The sequence below is a fragment of the Equus asinus genome, chromosome 22 (assembly GCF_041296235.1).
Source record: "Equus asinus isolate D_3611 breed Donkey chromosome 22, EquAss-T2T_v2, whole genome shotgun sequence".
Lineage (NCBI taxonomy): Eukaryota > Metazoa > Chordata > Mammalia > Perissodactyla > Equidae > Equus > Equus asinus.
Window position 1 is genome coordinate 54,618,969 of NC_091811.1, and position 19,575 is coordinate 54,638,543.

General features: G+C 41.2%; 1 protein-coding gene across 1 annotated transcript in view; it reads left to right on the plus strand.

Annotated features, from left to right (window-relative positions):
• SP1 (Sp1 transcription factor) overlaps window positions 1–18,085 on the plus strand; it is a 41,160-nt gene extending 23,075 nt beyond the window's left edge. The window contains exons 4-6 of the mRNA XM_044755715.2: window positions 10,304–10,472; window positions 13,619–13,818; window positions 14,273–18,085. Of these exons, the coding sequence (XP_044611650.1) occupies window positions 10,304–10,472; window positions 13,619–13,818; window positions 14,273–14,586 (683 nt within the window). The 3' untranslated portion in view covers window positions 14,587–18,085. The remainder of the gene's footprint in view (window positions 1–10,303; window positions 10,473–13,618; window positions 13,819–14,272) is intronic.
• Window positions 18,086–19,575: the final 1,490 nt, after the last annotated feature.

Consider the following 19,575-nt stretch of genomic DNA (forward strand, 5'->3'; position numbering starts at 1 on the left):
GATACCTCTTTCTCTCTTGTGTGTTATCTCACTAGATTTAGTCTCCTTGCCTGTAGCACCTAATATTAGTGTGGAGCACACAACAGAGGTGCCATCAAGATTTGTTGAATTAAAATAAATAAAAAATAAATATTTTCCTTCTCCCTGCTCCTGTGGTGCCCCCCTGCGACTGTAGATTGTTTATTTTTTCTTTTACAGTTTTCCCCTTTGATCCTTTTCTCCTTCCTTCCTTCCTTTTAAAGAGTTTTTTGAATGAGAGTTTACTTTTTTTTTTAAGATTGGCACCTGAGGCTAACAACTGTTGCCAGTCTTTTTTTTTCCCTGCTTTTTCTCCCCAAATCCCCCCAAGACATAGTTGTATGTTTTAGTTGTGGGTCCTTATAGTTGTGGCATGTGGGACGCCACCTTAACGTGGCCTGATGAGCGGTGCCATGTCCATGCCCAGGATCCGAACCAGCGAAACCCTGGGCCACCAAAGTGGAGCATTCGAACTTAACCACTCGGCCACGGGGCTGGCCCCTAGAGTTTACTTTTTAAAATAGTTTTATTGGGCTATAATTCATATACTTATAATTCACCCACTTAAAATGTACAGTTCAGTGGATTTTAGTATATTCACAGAATTGTGCACCCAGTACCACAATCCAATTTAAGAACATTTTTCATCATGCCAAAAAGAAACACCACATGGCCCATTAGTTGTCATGCCCCTTTCTCACCCCTCATCCCTGGTCTAAGGCAACCACTAATCTACTTACCATCTGTATGGATTTGCCAATTCTGGGTATTTCATATAAATGGAATCGTATAATATGTGGTCTTCTGTGAGGCTTCTTTCACTGAGCATAATGTTTTCAAGATTCATCCATGTTGTAGCATGTATCGGTAATTCATCCTTTTTTATTGCCAGATAATATTTCATTGTGTGAATATCCTACATTTTGTTTATCCCATTCATCAGTTGATACACATTTGGGTTGTTTCTACTTTTTGGCTATTGGGAATAATGCTGTGCACATTTGTGTACAAATTTTTGTGTGGACATATGTTTTTATTTCTCTTGGTTATATACCATGACTGGAGTTACTGGGTTAGATTTCTGTTTTAATGAGTTCCTTAGTCTGTATCTTTGAAAGATCTGAAAAATATTTGTTGCCTCTCTTTTGTTTACATACCTGGCAATCTTGCTGTTTCACTTATGTCCCAGAAACTTTGAAGTTCCCTGTATTCAGCCACTAAATCCTGCCTTTTTTACTCCTAAATATTTCTTATCTGTGCATTTCTCTTCACTAGAACCGCTACCCTACTTTAGAGCTTTATTATCTCTCACCATTATCTAATGGAATAGCCCAGAATATTTCTTTCTTTTAGTACTCCCCCTCTCAACTCTTATACTTCTTTTATCAGAGCATTTTATTACTACTTTATTATACAAATTATAGGACAGATATTATACTTGTTGTGGTTTCATTTTGTGTCTTCCCAGTGGGATAGAAGCTCTATAATGGCCCTGATTATATCTGACTATTCCCAAAGCTTAATACAGTATTTGGCACATGTCCTTAGTCCTAAGAGAAAACTTGCTTGCTTAAAGATTAGTCACATCGTAAAGACTTGATCTATTTTGCCAAAATGCCCTCCACACACACCAGGCTGTTTCCCTGCTATGTGCTTTTGTGCCCTCATGCTACGAGGAGTGTATGAAAGTGCTTTTCTCTCCAAACTCTACCATCACTTTTTTTAAAAATCTGTCATTTAAGTATCTGTCTTGCATTTAATAATATCATCTGTTTTGAAGTTCGTCTCTCCACCTCCATCTTCTCCCTCTACTCCACCATCATCCCACACACCATGTTCTACTCCACTACATTCCTTGACTCTGCTCAGAGTGTTCCCTCTGCCTGAGACACCCTTCCCTTGCCAACATTCTTCACCTGGCTAACTCCTATGCATTCTTTAATGTCTGGCCCAAATGTCAGCTCCTTTAGGAAGCAAGCCTTCTCTGAAATTACAGGCTGGAGAAATTACCGTTTTTGGGGTGGCTTGGTGGCATAGTGGTTAAATTCACTCGCTCTGCTTCGTCAGCCCAAGGTTTGCAGGTTCGGATCCTGGGCATGGACCCGTGCACTGCTTATCAAGCCGTGCTGTGGCAGGCGTCCCACATATTTAAAAGAATAGAGGAAGATGGGCACAGATGTTAGCTCAGGGCCAATCTTCCTCAGCAAAAAGAGGAGGATTGGCAGTGGATGTGAGCTTAGGGTTAATCTTCCTCACTAGAACATCCTTTGAATGGCTTTTTTTTTGTTTTTTTGGGGTTTTTTTTTTTAGGAAGATTAGCCCTGAGCTAACATCTGCTGCCAATCCTCCTCTTTTTGCTGAGGAAGACTGGTTCTGAGCTAACATCCATACGCATCTTCCTTTGCTTTATATGTGGGACGCCTGCCACAGCATGGCTTGACAAGCGGTGCGTAGGTCCACACCTGGGATCCAAACCATCAAACCCCAGGCCACCAAAGTGGAATGTGCACACTTAACCGCTGCGCCACCAGGCTAGCCCCTGAATGGCTTTTACTATAACATTTGTCTCATTATTTTGAAATTATTTGTTTCTGTCTTCTCTAGTGAACTAAAAGCTTTTCAACAGTGAGAAATATTTCTTTTAATCTTTAGAGCTTAGTATAGTACCTGGAACAATAGACAGTAAATAATTGATAAATATTTCTACAGCCTGCCCTTAGGGAGTCCACATGGTATAGGACATTACAGGGATAAGCCCTAAAGGAAGTTTATATACATATAGTAAAGCCTATAAATTACCATTCATACATGTGTGTGTATAAAATATGCTGTAGTAATTCTATAATCAGGAAAGATTTAGTGTGGAAGAGAGAAGTTTAGAAGCAAAATATATGGATTTGTATAGAGCACAAGTTCCCAATGAGTTGGCAAGGGTTTGCATTCTGTAGCAGAGGGAAATAAGTTTCTGGTGCCTGTTCTCTATTCTTGTGTGGTGTAATTTAATATAAAATTATCATCATCAGAATTTTTTGTTAGATGCTTCCCCACTTACACCATAGTTCTAGGAGATGGACAAAAAAATTAAAGGCTCTTACCAATTTGACACACATAAAAAATAGTAACACTATATTGCTTGGAGATATGTATGACATGTAGACTGCATAGTCAAGAAAAATTGATGTACCCAGCATAGTCATGTCTCACTTTAAGAAAATATAATTCCTTTTTTTTTTTTCCTGTAGTTAGCAAATGCATTTAGCCATATATACCAGAAAACCTATTACAGTGGCTTAACAGGATAGGGGTTTATTCTCATATACTATGAAATCTGGAGGTAGTGAGTCAAGGCTGGTGTGGCAGCTACAGGTAACAGTAGGAACCCTGGCTGTGTTTACTTTTGCCTTAGTGTAGGTCACTTGCTGTGCTTGGGAGGCAGCTACTCCACCTTTGGTCATTGTGACCTCTTTCCAGACAGGATAAAGGAGGGAAAGATGAGATTTGATAAAGGAGGAAGCAAGCCTAGTTGTTCCTATTTAAAGAGCTTTCCTGAAAGTCTTACCCAGCAATTTTGTTTTACACCTGATTGGCTAAGACCATGTCACGTCGCTACCTCTTATCTGCAAAGGAACCTGGGAAGGAGAATATTTTTAACCCAGCACATTGTTACCCTGAACAAAATCAGGTGGCTTTTAGGGAGGAAGAAGGAGAGTATGAAAACTGGGAACAAGTAGTAGTATCTGTTATTGAACACCGGAGCTAGTGCACATGCATAGACGTACCACTCTAACACCCACAAATAGAGAATGAGGAGTCTGCCTAAATAATTATCGTAGATGATGGAATCTTGTTTGTTTTAAAACTTTTAAAGGATAATTTACTGAAAATTGTGGAGACATAATGGTGGCAGCCAGTTTTTTAAATCTTCCTGCATCTCCCTCTTAAAAACAGAGTATGTTAGGGGCTGGCCCCGTGGCCGAGTGGTTAAGTTTGCGCACTCCGCTGCAGGCGGCCCAGTGTTTCATTTGTTCGAATCCTGGCGCAGACGTGGCACTGCTCATCAGACCACGTGGAGGCGGCATCCCACATGCCACAACTAGAAGGACCCACAACGAAGAATATACAACTGTGTACCGGGGGGCTTTGGGGAGAAAAAGGAAAAAATAAAATCTTTAAAAAAAAAAAAAGCAAACAAACAAAAAAAAGAGTATGTTAATATCGTGTACCTCCTAATATGATGTGATGAGAAGATCACTTCACTGAAGAGTTATTCTTCTCCAAAACCCATTAATCCAGTCTAATGAGCAAACAGTCGAGTGGGATAATTTGAGCATCAATAAGGATGGATAATAACTGCAATGGATCGAAGCATCAAATACAACTAAATCTATTAATTCATGTTGATGCAAAAAAGACTGCAGAAGGATATGTGGGAGCTATCTGAAGTGGTGGAAATATTCTGTGTCTTGCTTCTATTCGTGGTTACACTACTGACTGTATACGTTTGTCTGAACCATGATTTCTCAACCTCAGCACTGTTGACATTTTGAACCAGATAATTCTTTCTTTTGAGGGAGGAGTGGGCTGTCCTGTGCATTGTAGAATGTTTAGCAACACTAGATGTCGGATGTGACGATCAAAAATGTCTCCGTACATCGTCAGATGTCTCCTGGGGAGCAACATGACCTAGTTGAGAACCCTGGTCTCAACTTACTAAAAGTGTGAATTTCATTGTATATAAATTATATCTCAATAAACTTGATTTTTAAGAAAAGGAAAACTCACTTGTCACTTCTCAAGGATTCTGGGAAACTATCTCATCTTGAAAACTAGTAATTGACAGAATCAAGCATTTATCTTGTCTCTTCTGCATTAAACTGTATCTCAAGAGTAACCTAGTAGTCAATATAGGGATGAATTTGGGGGCCATCCTTATGTATTTATTAGTATTATGTTTAATCACTCCCAGTTATCACTTTTTCTGCCATTGAAAGTACAGTTCTTTGGGGGCTGGTCTAGTGGCATAGCAGTTAAGTTCACACGCTCCGCTTCAGCAGCCCTGGGTTTGTGAGTTCACATCCCTGGCACGGACCTACGCACTGCTTATCAAGCCATGCTGTGTCAGGCATCCCACATATAAAAAAATAGAGGAAGATGGGTACAGATGTTAGCTCAAGGCCAATCTCCCTCAGCAAAAAGCGGAGGATTGGGTGGCAGATGTTAGCTCAGGGCTTATCTTCCTCAAAAAAACCCAAACAATTTTTCTTTTTCTCTAATTTGCTGCCTCTAATTCACTTTAGACTGGGAAACCAGATTAATAAAATTACTGTTATTTAAAAAGATAAAGCACCATGTATTATGAATCGTCTATTTCTGTTACTAGAGATGTGTTTTGTTTTTTTGTTTGCTTTTTTGAGGAAGATTAACCCTGAGCTAACATCTGCTGCCAATCCTCCTCTTTTTGCTGAGAAGACTGGCCCTGAGCTAACATCCATGCCCATCTTCCTCTACTTTATATGTGGGATGCCTGCCACAGCATGGCTTGCCAAGTGGTGCTGTGTCCGCACCTGGGATCTGAACTAGCGAACCCCAGGCCGCCAAAGCGGAACATGCGCACTTAACCGCTGCGCCACCGGGCCAGCCCTAACTAGAGACGTTTTTATTTTTTGATTTGGGGCCATATTCTGGATACCTGCTGTTCTTCACACAGACGTGATGTGTTACGACTATTCTGTTTCAACGTGGCTAAACTCACAAATACTTCGTGGTCTGAGATACACTTCTTTGGATTAAATCTATTGTGTAGAATGAAACACGTTCAGAAAACCTAGTGTGTGCTTCGTGTAGGTATGGTTCTAAAATCTAGTCTTACTGTATTAATACTGAATTAAAGAACACAGTGTTCCTAAAATCATTCCAGAGAGCAGATGAATAGGGATGTGTATGGGAACCACCCTTTTGAAAATTATTGAGGAGTTTCTTATTTCATCTTATTTTAGTATTGCCCAGGTTTTTTCTCAGAGAATAGGGTGTTTGACCTATCATAGTAGTCTTCTTGAAAGTTCACGACTTCAATTCACTTCTTCGCTTTGAGGAAACTGAAGACGCATGTAACTGCTGTCGCCATTTCAGAAACTGATGCTAAAGGCAACCACCGGACTGGGCAAGACTGTCATTACACTGTGACTTTGGTTTATACTTATTTTCATCGTGGAAAGGAAAATCTTTAATTTATTTGATTGCCTAACCAGTGCCACATTTTAAGATAAAACTGTTCTTTTTCTAAAACTGTTATTAAAAGAGACTGGAAACAGATTCTGATCTGATGTTGATGCTCTGTTGGCGTTTCATCCCTCCTTTTTGTTAAATGAAATTCAACATTGTTCATTTTGTCTAGCCCCATTCCTAGTTTTCATAATTTAAAAAAATCCTTTGAAATCATAGTGAGGGTTCCGGAGGATATTAGTTTTGGTTGTTTATTGTGTAAGAATTTGAAAGAGGGCTAGGGGTATGATTTAGAGAGTCCTACTATCTTTGTATTTCTTTGTTTCCCTCTTTACTGGGTTATGTCCTATCCTGAATTTATTTTTATATCTCAATAAAGTGGAGAAAGGTTTGCCTTTTACCAGTTGATTGGGACAGGGGAGATTAATTGGAGATTAATGAGTTGCTTCTCGAATTTTAGTGGAGTTACATTAGGTTGGAAAATAGATCAAAGAAGATGATTTGCTTATAAGTACCACGTTTTTGTCTTATTTTGTTTCTGAAAACCTATTGTGTAGATAGCTGGATCTACAGTTTCATAAATTTCTCTTCTGAAGGTAATTTTGGGTGGGTAACCACTGGTGATGCTAACTAGCATCCTGCCTTGCCTGCTGAGCTTTTTGGGATTATTTCAAAGTATGTGTTCTCCATCCCCACTAGGGGGAGTTTCCACTCAGTAAAACAGTATAGTTTTTAAGGTGGATTGATGAAGTAAAATGTTGGTGTCTATCTTATTCCATGATTTCTCACTATGGTTTTCCCTCAAGATATTTTCCTAATAATATGAGCTACAATGTGTTGAATGTTTGCTAAGCACCTTGCATGTATTATTTGATTTGTTTCTCATAGTAAATTTATGAGATTGATAATATTTCATCCCATTTTTACTGATAAAGAAACTAATAGAGAAATTACTTGCTCACAGTCAGAAAGCTAATCAAATGGTGGTACAGAGAGTCGTATCTAGGTCTGTCTGACTCCGAAACTTGTTGTGAACCCTGTATTCCAGTACCTGCCAGGTTTATGTCTGCCAATATCATGAAACTCTCAAAACATTCAAATTAAATTTATTTTATGCCGTAGGCAGATGCTTAGAAGTGGTAGAGTAAGAAGGAAAGCACAGAGAGAGCTTACTATTAGGCATAGTAACTCAAAATTATGTTGATGAGCTGAAAAGAGTGGAGATTAGGTACAGAAGTAAAAATCAAGAGCCTAGGGGCTGGCCCGGTGGCGCAGTGGTTACGTGCACACGTTCCACTTTGGCAGCCGGGGGTTCGTCAGTTCGGATCCTGGGTGCAGACATGACACCACTTGGCATGCCAGGCTGTGGTAGGCGTCCCACATATAAAGTAGAGGAAGATGGGCACGGATGTTGGCTCAGGGCCAGCCTTCCTCAGAAAAAAGAGGAAGATTGGTAGCAGTTAGCTCAGGGCTAATCTTCCTCAAAGAAAAAAAAAAAAAAGAGCCTAGATTTCTAGGAGTTAGGTCTGACCTACCCCATTTACTTAGTTTCCTTCTTTATGGAATAGATAAGCAGACCAATTCAACACTGTGCATTTATAGGAATCTTAAATATGGGTAGAGTAATTAACTTACTTACAGGGTGCTTTCATAGGTGAATACTTACTGATAGTAGGCTTTGAAAACTTGAGAAGAATGTTATCTATTCCTTTGAAACATTACTTTTGTGAAATAAGCCAGCTAGAGCAAAACAATCTCTGTATGACTCCACTCACATGTGGAAGTTAAACATGTAGACAAAGAGAACAGATTAGTGGTTACCAGGAGAAAGGGGGGTTGGGAGGTGGGCACAAAGGGTGAAGTGGTGCACCTACAACACAACTGACAAACAATAATGTACAATGGGAATTTCACAAGGTTGTAAACTATCATAATCTCAATAAAAAGTTAAAAAAAATTACTTTTGTCCATAGGCCTAGAGCAGTGTTTGAAAATATCAAGTGTGACCCATTAGTGGTTCATAAAATCAATATACTGGGTGATGACCAGCATTAAGGGGAAAAAAAAATTTAAATAGTCTAGAAAATTTCAGAATACACTGCTTATCCTAAGGGTGAGCATTGTTTGTGAAACGTTTGTTTCAGGTATGTGTGTATGTGTTAGGTCACAATGTCAAATATAGTTTTTACTGTGGGTTGCAAGTTTAAAAAGTTTGAAAAACAGTGACTAGACCTTTGTGGCATTATGTATCTGTTCTAATTTAACCAGGACAGAAATTATAGTGATTTCATACAAATTTTCTCTTTAAAAGCAAATGACATCAAGTGACAATAGAAGGTATGCTTGGTACTTTCTTCCTTTTTCTAGCATTCTGGAAAGCATCCAGTCCCAAATCAAAACCTTCCTGAAGTGTAAAGCTAACTCTAAAGAATTAATTTTTATCTCAGGAGAGCCTCATGTGTCAAAATTTATAATAATATACGTGTACTGTTCCCTGCTGAATATTCACAACCTTTTGCTCATTTCAGGAAGTTTCCCTTCTCAGGTTTTGTATGATTTTTAGTTTGGAATCCCTTTAAGTCTGATTTTCAGTCATTTCCGTTTGGTTGGTTCCATAGCACTTTAGCTTTGGGCATGAATAAAAGATTTGTTGGACGTCTTTCTGTAACAGTACATAACTTTATCTCATTTTTAATGGATGTATAGTAGTCCATTGCATAAGTTTATCATAATTTACTTAACTAGTTCCTCAATAGTGTACTTTTTTTATTTTTGAGGAAGATTAGCCCTGAGCTAACTACTGTCAGTCCTCCTCTTTTTTTTGCTGAGGAAGCCTGGCCCTGAGCAAACGTCCGTGCCCATCTTCCTCCACTTTATATGTGGAATGCCTACCACAGCATGGTGTACCAAGCAGTGCCATGTCTGCACCCGGGATCCGAACCAGCAAACCCCAGGCCGCGGAGAAGCGGAACGTGCGTGCTTAACCGCTGTGCCACTGGGCCGGCCCCAGTGGTGTACATTTTTGTTGTTTCCAGTTTTTTTGTTGTTACAAAGCAACAGAAAATATTACTGTCACGTATCTTTGTATACTTATGAGTATATTCATCGGACATTGCTGGTTAAAAGTGGAATTACCTGCCAGGCTGGTAGTCTGTAGTGGTTAAGTTCGCGCGTTCCACTTTGGCGGCCTGGGGTTCGTGAGTTTGGGTCCCAGCTGTGGACCTACACACTGCCCATCAAGCTGTGCTGTGGCGGCATCCTACATACAAAAACTAGAGGAAGGTTGGCACGGATGTTAGCTTAGGGATAATCTTTCTCAAGCAAAAAAAAAAGGAAGAGTGGCAACAGATGTTAGCTCAGGGCCAATCTTCCTCACCCGAAAAAAAGGGGGGGGGGAATTACTTTCAAGATGTGCATTTATTTATTTATTTATTTTTGAGGAAGATTAGCCCTGAGCTAACCACTGCCAATCCTTCTCTTTTTGCTGAGGAAGACTGGCCCTGAGCTAACATCCATGCCAATCTTCCTCTGCTTTATATGTGCGTCGCCTACCACAGCGTGGCTTTTGCCAAGCGGTGCCATGTCCACACCTGGGATCCGAACCAGCGAACCCTGGGCCGCCGAGAAGCAGAATGTGCGAACTTAACCGCTGCACCACTGGGCTGGCCCCTTAATTTTTTAATAATATTGCTAAATTAGCCTTCATAAGGATTGTACTAATTTATCACCATCTATATGTAAAAATGCCAGTTTCCCCATACCATTGCCAATGCTATGCATTATTAGAGTTTTAACTTTTTGTAATCTGATAGGTGAAAAATTACAAAAGTCCATTATAAATAGAGTTGCATATTTAAAATTTAGTGAGATTGACCCTGTTTTGGTGTACTTATTGGCTCTTTGTATTTTCAATGAAGGTTCTTGAGATTTCAAGTGTGGGCAATACCAGTGAATGTGGCTTCAAAGCTTTGAAGAAATGGTGCTGTAAATGTAAGATAAGATGCCTGTGGCTATGATGACCTCTGCTGTTTCCCATGTTGACCCTTTCCTGTGTTAATTTCAGGTGATCATGGAGCTCAGCTTGGCCTCCATGGGGCCGGTGGTGATGGGATGCATGATGACACAGCAGGCGGAGAGGAAGGAGAGAACAGCCCAGATCCCCAACCCCAAGCTGGTCGGAGGACCCGGCGGGAAGCATGTACCTGCCCCTACTGTAAAGATAGTGAAGGAAGGTAAGTTGATCTGGCCAGTCTCTTAAGAGTAACTTAAGAGTCTCTTAAGTCTCTTTTCTTAAAGAAGAAAAGTGAATAGATTTGGAGGTGAGAAGAGGAGGGTTAATTTTTTAATCTTAAAGATTTGGTGGGGCTGGCCCTGTGGCCAATTGGTTAAGTTCATGTGCTCTGCTTCAGCCGCCCAGGGTTTTGCCGGTTTGAATCCTGGGCACGGACATGGCACCACTCATCAAGCCATGCTGAGGTGGCATCCCACATGCCACAACTGAAAGGACCCACAACTAAGAATATACAACTCTGTACCCTGGGGGGCTTTGGGGAGAAAAAGAAAAAATAAAATTAAAAAAAAATAAAGATTTGGCAGTGTTGTGAAGGGATCAGAGATAGTACAATACATTTGATTAGATTGTATTATAGGATCTCGGTTCCAGCTCTCATCCTTTCCTTGACTCTTTTACCTTGAGCCTTAATAGTGCCTTCTTTCTCCTAGAGATAAGGAAATCAGATGGAGCCAACTGGTCTAATGATTGTTACCATATGTCTGTTTTGAGATGGTTTTAACAAGGTTGCTTGTAAAACAGCCTTGCAGAGAAAAAGAAACGTACCTACTGTAATAATTTTTTACAGTGGCTGTGTGAGAATCGTGAGTTTTCCAGAGTCTTATTTTCCCTCAAAATAGACAAAATGCTTACTCCAAATAGAAAATTCTTCCATCAGGGAATCTAACATGTCCTGTAAAACAAAGTTCTGATTAATTTTCTCAGTAGTAGTACCTGCTATTCAGTATTATCTCTGGAGAGTTGCAAGTTCTGTTCTTTTCCTTTAAGTCATTACTTTTGAAAGAGAACAGGAAGTCGCATAGTTTTTTAAATGCCTTTGAAAAAAGTCTGTTAAAGTTTTGTTCCAATAAAAATAAGCACAAAAATAAGAAAAGTACTGGAGCTGGCCCCATGGTGTGGTGATTAAGTTTGGCGTGCTCTACTTCAGTGGCCTGTGTTCTTGGGTTTGGATCCCAGGCGTGGACCTATACCATTTGTCAGCCATGCTGTGGCAGCAACCCACATAGAAAGTGGAGGAAGGGTGGCACAGATGTTAGCTCAGGGCAGATCTTCCTCAAGCCAAAAAGAAAATAAAAGTACCAAAATAAAAAATAATTTGAGTTCTTTGTGGGTTACTCTACATTGCAGGAAAAACCTGAATCAAAAGCACTGAGTACAGTAGAATCTCTAAGAAAGCTTAAAGTGGATTTAGATGTTTGAAGACAATTCTCTGCTGATTTCCACCAAAGTGTGATTTCATTTCTTTCTTGTTTTTTTTTAAACATTTTATTTTCCCTTTTTCTCCCCAAAGCCCCTCGTACATAGTTGGGTATTTTTAGTTGTGGGTCCTTCTACTTGTGGCATGTGGGATGCCACTTTAGCATGGCCTGATGAGTGGTGCCATTTCCACACCCAGGATCCAAACCAGCAAAGCCCTGGGCCGCTGAAGTGGAGCCCGTGCGCTTAACCACTCAGCCACGGGGCCGGCCCCTGATTTCATTTCTGTTTGGGTTTTTTCCCCTCTGCTAATATGTGCTGTTAAAATCCAAGAAAAGTTCCTCTTGGAAGTCTCCCCAGTGCCCACAAATAGATCACACATGGAACAAATTGGTTTGGCAGAAACTTTTCAGAACTAATTCCTGAGAGGAGCTTAGGATCTGCTCCATATAGGGAATATATATCTTTTTTACATACCTTGAATTAGTTAGAGTCCTTATTCCCTTCTTTTTTTTTTTTTTTTTGAGGAAGATTAGCCCTGAGCTAACTGCCGCCGATCCTTCTCTTTTTGCTGAGGAAGGCTGGCCCTGAGCTAACATCTGTGCCCATCTTCCTCTACTTTTTTATATGTGGGATGCCTACCACAGCATGGCTTGCCAAGTGGTGCCATGTCTGCACCCTGGATCTGAAATGGCAAACCCCGGGCTGCCAAAGCAGAATGTGTGCACTTAACTGCTGTGCTACCAGGCCGGCCCCCTTATTCCCTTCTTTTAACTTTTATCCCATCCATCATCCTCTTCCACTGAAGTCCCTAGTATTGCTCCAGCTTTTCATCATTTAATCTTCACCGTTTGGCTCTTGACCTTTATTCTAGGAGAAAAGTTCTTTGCTTTTCTGTACTTTCTCTACTGCTTTTTTTTCTTCTTTTTCTTTTCTTCTCCCCAAACCCCCCTTAGCACATAGTTGTATATTTTGGTTGTGAGGGCCTCTGGTTGTGCTGTGTGGGACGCCGCCTCAGCATGGCCTGATGAGTGGTGGCATGTCCGCGCCCAGGATCCAAACCAGTAAAACCCTGGGCCGCCAAAGTGGAGTGTGTGAACTTAACCACTCAGCCACGGGGCTGGCCCCTTTCTGTACTTCTAAAAGTAAAATATATTTTCTTTAAAGTTCTCTACCACGTGCTTAAATGGAGAGACCCTTTGCTCATTAAGTTTCTAGTCAAAAATATTACCATATTCACAGTAGTTCTTGTGGAAAATGCTTATATTGAGACTTTATTTTTTTTTTTGTTCAGATTGGCACCTGAGCTAACACCTGTTACCAATCTTTTTTTTTTTCTGCTTTTTCTCCCCAAATCCCCCCAGTATATAGTTGTATATATTTTTTTAGTTATGGGTCCTTCTAGTTGTGGCATGTGGGACACCGCCTCAGCATGGCCTCATGAGCAGTGCCATGTCCGCACTCAGGATCCGAACTGGCAAAACTGTGGGCTGCTGAAGCGGAGCACACGAACTTAACCACTCAGCCACGGGGCAGGCCCCTGTATTGAGACTTTAAACTTCATGAAAAATACAAGAAAATGCCTCACAGACTTCACAAGTCACTATGAGAGTGATTATCTCTTCAAACATCAAACATCAACATCGATTAAGGACCAGGAAGGCAGAAAAGAGCAAATATCCAATAGAGAGGAAACCTACAACTTGAATTTTAGGTATTAAGAACTAGAATCAACTAAAGATCTATCTTTTGATACTAACGAGAAGCCCTTTTTTTCAAATAAAAGTTTGGTTTAGTTTTGAGTAGATCAGGTAATTACTGTTGACACTTTGTGGTTCTTTAATTTTTCTCTCTGGAATGAATGATGCATAGTTGAATTCTCACTTTCAGGGGCTCTGGGGATCCTGGCAAAAAGAAACAGCACATTTGCCACATCCAAGGCTGTGGCAAAGTATATGGCAAGACCTCACACCTCCGGGCACACTTGCGCTGGCATACGGGCGAGAGGCCATTCATGTGCACCTGGTCATACTGTGGGAAACGCTTCACACGTTCTGATGAGCTGCAGAGGCACAAACGCACACACACAGGTGAGCTGAAGCCTGGGGAAGGAAGAAATAGTAATAGACCATAGACCAGAATGGATAGACTACAAAATGTACCTATGAAATAAAAATTTCTGAGCAACTTAAGTTTGAAACTGAATGTGTAGTTCACAAATGGAATTGGAATTAATCTGGAAACTGTTAAGAAGGAAGGAGGTAGGTTTTGAGTGGGATTTTCAAGGAGGACTGTGACCCCATTAGTCTTCTTAGTCTCGTCCTGCCTTAACTTTCCTGCTGCATTCCCTCCTGTCTGAGGACTCCCAAACCTTTACCTATATTTATTCCCCCAAAAAGCAAAAGATACCAGCTTTGTCTTGGTTCTATCACCTTCTAAGATGGTCTTGTTCTACCTAATATAGTTTGAAAGCAGTGAATTGGACAAAGTACCCCTACTTCCTGAGATGTCAGTTTCTTATGTCCTTTCTCTTCCTTTACCTAGGTGAGAAGAAATTTGCCTGCCCTGAGTGTCCCAAGCGCTTCATGAGGAGTGACCACCTGTCAAAGCATATCAAGACCCACCAGAATAAGAAGGGAGGCCCAGGTGTAGCCCTGAGTGTGGGCTCTTTGCCCCTGGACAGTGGGGCAGGTTCAGAAGGCAGCGGCACTGCCACCCCTTCGGCCCTTATTACCACCAATATGGTAGCCATGGAGGCCATCTGTCCAGAGGGTATTGCCCGACTTGCCAACAGTGGCATCAACGTCATGCAGGTGGCGGATCTGCAGTCCATTAATATCAGTGGCAATGGCTTCTGAGATCAGGCTCCCAGGGCCAGAGACATATGGGCCATACCCATCAACCCTGGGTGCAAGGTAGCATGGGTCCAAGAGACATGTGGGAGAGAGAGCCATGAGGCATTAAAATGCATGGTGGTGGGAAGAATTAGGGGAGGGATACAAGAGAAGAAATGGGGTCCTGGCACCCACCTATATCATCAGTACCTCCTTGAAGTGGGAAACATTAGTGAAAATTCTGTTGGTGCCACCTTTGATGAGAATTTGTTTGACCCCAAATAGTTTCTTCTTACACTTCTTACCCCAGCCTCCCCTTCCTGCGTTTCCCTTCTCAGCTCCCCCATGATGGATCCCCCCCTTTTCCTAAAGCCATCATGCCTTGATAAATATATATGATCATTGAAATACTTTTTAACAAAAAACAGATTCTATATTATATATATATATATATATATAAAAAAGATATATAGAGATGCATTTGCAGGGGTTGGCTGGGAGGAGGAAGGAGACCATTCTGTGACCAAAATACCTTGGTCATTTTTTTTACATTGCCTTATTTCTTTATGGCTGAGCCTTGTTGTGACACATCAAGCTTTTCTATAGATGTTGTCTTGGCTTCCCACCAGATTAAGATTCATTTGCTCTGCTTTTAGTTTATATATACATACATAATGTTTTCCTTTCTTAATTTTATCTTTTTATTTGGGATCAGCTTCTCGCACTCCTTTTCTGACTCACCCCTCTCTGTCTCCCTTTCTCTCACCTGATCACTTCATGTTTTGTTTAAGTAGTGATCCCTGGGTGAGGAACATCTGTCAGCCTTTTAAAGTCCTTATTCCCAGCAGCAGAATGGAGAAGCCTTGAAGCCCAGGCTGATGCTTGAGATAGCTGTGGAGGGAGTGTTAAAAATACTACTGACGCAGGCACCCTCTTGGCGCTGGAGAGTCACAGACACCTCTCTTCATTAGCTATTCTAAGCATTAAGAATCAGAAGTCTTTCTACAGAATTGTACAACAGACCTTTTGAAGGTTATAATCTGGGATCAGTTTGTATAAACTGTCAAAAGATGGTAAAATAATAGGTAGGGGCTTTCAGTAGGAAAATGATGTGCTCAGAAGCAGAAATGACTCATAGTAGTCCAGTTCAGGCGTTAGTGAAGTATTTGGACTTTTATACAGCTGTCTTCCAAGGTAGCTCTAAGCTTTGATGTGTAGACTTCTGAATTTACATTCTGAAAGGAAATAACGCTTTCTCTTTTGAACCGTGCCCAGTAGTTTCTTTCCCATTATGTTATTAGGGAGCATCAGCCAATGAATCTGTTCCAGGTTTCCATTCTGCAGACTCCAGAGCATGTACTAGTGGCAAGGCAGTGGTTCTTCGATCCTTTCCCTTAACTCTTCCTTGGGTGGTTCCTAAGGGAAAAGGAAGCACATGATCATGGGAATGATAGCCCAGAACAAAAAGAAATCTTGTCTTACCACTGTGGTTTATAGGAGAGATCAGGAGAAGCCATCCTGCTTTCTCCATGGCCTGATTCCTGAAGAGACTGATCCAAAAATTATAGCGGCAGGGAACTCTTAGTGCGTTTGGCACTGAGATTTAAATGCAACCAGACTTGTCCTCAAGGCCCAGCCATTAAAACATTGTCTCTCTTGACCTTTTGGTAACTTGTCAGAGAGCTTTTCACTGTGAGGAAGTGTGGAAATGGCTGTGTGTATGTGTGTAATCTGTTAGGTTGGGGATAGGTTTTCTGTTAGCCAATTCTAAAAGAGACCTGCAATAAAAAATTACCCTGATCTGATAGAAAGCGAAGTGTTTGTGTATGACTGTGTGAATGTGTGTTTGTGCCTGTATATATCTACACACAGATGAGAAATTATATATGAAATTGTTGGAAAATAAATCAAATTCAGATCAAAATGCCTTTCAGGCCCATTACCTAGAAATCTATCTTAAAACCTGGGTATGTTCCTGAGGTCATTTCTTTGCTAATGATAAATTAGTTACAATTATGAATGGGGCATATTCTACTGCACTTTTAAAAAAAGAAACTATTTTTGTGTTTGAAAGTGAAACCAACATCCAGATCTATAGCAGAATCCTAGTTCCTTTCATAAATCTTTTTACCTTGACTACAAGTAGATGATGCTATGATTCTACTATATATTTTATATAAAATCTATCTAAATTAGGGTTTCGGTAAGTTTGTGTTGTTGTTTAACCTGAAATACAATAAGTGTTAATATTCTAAACAATAGTTCACTCCATTGAGTCCTTTCTCTGCAGACTTAATACTATTTTTAACACTCAGGAACTATTGTAAGGAACTCCCCCAGATCAAATTCTATTAATACTGAAGTAGAAGTCATCCATGCCCAGCCACTTACCACACCTTTTATTCCCACTGAAAGGCAGAACTCAGAACCTGTTATTTTATGTCTGTAATCATGTACATAGGCATCTTTTGGAGGAAAGGGGTAGGATAACTCAGTGGAGTGTGCAGTATTTTGCTAGAGCATTTCAAGGAATGGAATCTTCCCCAGTTTGAAATTATTAGATATAAACTAGCGTAATGATGCTGACGACTACAAGCTTTTAGAAGGTTATTTGATGGTATTTCTCTCTGGGATGGAATGCGGTTTACTCTCACTCCCCTTCATTAGCATTACTATGAGTGAATTTGTTGCCAGTTCTTTCGCTTGCCCTATTTCCTTCTCTCCAAGGAAGCTCTAGATCCAATATCTTGTTTGGCCCCTAAACTGAAGCAGCTTCTGCTTTTGTCTCCCAGCAGCAGTGAGCCACTCAGTCTTTTCCACAGGAAGTTAGGAGCCTACATTCCTTGAGTCAGGAGCTTTTTGCTGAAAATCCCTTTCGCTGAACTTGTGGCCAGCGGAAGTTAATGTAACTGACAGGCATATTGATTCTAAATTTTTTTTCATGAGTTGCTTTTTTATTTAATTTTTTTTAATGACCAAACCTTGTGGGGCGGGGGATGCCCAGAGGAGTGGTAATATTAAAGCACTCATTCCCTTCTCATTTCAGGTTGCCCATCCACATTCATCTGCTTATCATTGACAGTCTCACTTTCTACCCAGAGCAGTAACAACCCATGCCGTCTTCCGTCAGGGACCTCCCAGCTGGTACCCTGTTTGTGGGTGCTATGCAGAACCCAATTTAATGGATATTTCTCAGCCTGGTTCAGAATAAATAGAACCTTTGATCCCAGAAAGTATAGAGAGTGGGGTAAAGATTATGATTGGGGGAGGGTTAGAGACAAAAGCTGTAAATTACTATGGCTGATTGATTTATTTCTACTATATACATATATATATATTTTTTGCTTTTGTATATCCTATATAGGAAACTAAGCATTGTATTTTTTTAACAAATCTGAGAAAGCACTATGAACTGCAGATGTTTGACTTTCAGAATATATTTTGTATTGTTAATATCTTCACATTGTGTGAATACTGGAAGCTGCAGATCTTTGCTAGGACGCAATAAATTTATATACTTTTTGAGGGATTCTTCTGGGGGTATTAATCAGGCCCCTGTTATGCTTTGGGGGGAGCCCTGGTGCTACTTGCTTAAAGTTTTCATTCAATTGTAAGTACCCTGATGCCTTTTGGACCTTGGGATCGGATCACACAAGTTTTGGAGATCCAGGTACCAAGGAAATGAGGATAGTCTAGCTGCCTCAAATGAGGGGCCCTTTGCTTAGCTCTCCTTCCCCTCTTCAAAGCTGGGTAGCCTCTTGGGGTTGGGAGGAGAAATGTGAAATCTCAGAGTTTCATCTCCCTTAGAAGAGAGCCAGTAACTTATGTTCAAGGATGAAAGGTGGCAGCAGTAGCTTTGGGGAAGGGAGGAGGATATGGCACTTCTCCAACCCCGGAAAACATTGCTTTTGAAAACTGCTGATAAAATATGGGCAGGTTATTACTTTTGTTTGGGAGCTTGTGCTCTCTCTGGTGCCTCTCTTGGCTCTCCTCCTGGGGTACAGACCTCTTCTAGGAGGAAGAGCAGACCAGCTTTGAGGTTGACCTGTTTCTTTTCTTTGTCTGCCTTCCCTAAACACCAGCCCCCAGGAGGACATTAAGCAGCCTTTGGTTTAAATTCCTACTCCCTCTTCCAGATTTGGCTCACTTGCCTTAGACTGAAGGCTGGGAAGGAAAAAAAAGGGGAGTCCCTGGCTTCATTCCTCCCTTAGGTCTTCTGCAGTAGAAGTTCCCCAAACCCAAAAAGATTTCCTGCACAACGCTTGTTTGAGAAAAATGAGTGTTTTCTCCCATTTTCCCCTTTCCTTATTATCAAACAGCCCCAGCCTGCCCTCTCCCTGCCAAGCGAGAGGTGTGGTGAGCTGTCCGTCAACTCCCTTCAGCATCGGAAAAAACGAGCCTGACAGATAGTGTTAAGCTGGGGCTGCAGGGAGCGAGGCCTTTGTTGATACCTCTCCTGGGGTGTGTGTTCTCTTCTGTCTCACCTTCAGGAATTACACTGTGCCTTCTCCACGGGGGAATGGGCTTCATCTACTCAGCCCTCCGCTTTCCCGGCAGCTGCTCTTGAACAGTGTGGACAGGGGCAAGTCTTCATATTTCTGATCACCCCTTTCTCCCTGTGGCATCCCATAGCCCTCATCTGGAGTCTAGGGCACAAAGACTCTGGGGAAAGACGGGGAAAATATACTGAGGTTGACCCCAGGAGACCACTTCCACACACCAATGGCAGCTGCCCCAGGGCCTGCTTCCTCTTCCGGAGTCTGTTATCCTCTGGGTGGGAGGAGCGGTGCTCCAGTCTCTGGTGCCTAAAACAAGTTTCTCTCTTAACACTGGCGATAACCAGTCTCCATACCACTGTTGCCTTTTTAAACCTCTTAACGATCTCATGCTGTGTTTGTTGTTGGTTCCAATCCGATTATCACCAGGGCTGTGTGGGGAAAATACTTTTAAATGCTCTCTCATCTTTCTTGCTCTTTTTCCCCCTGATCTTGTGTATGTATGATGCTAATCTCT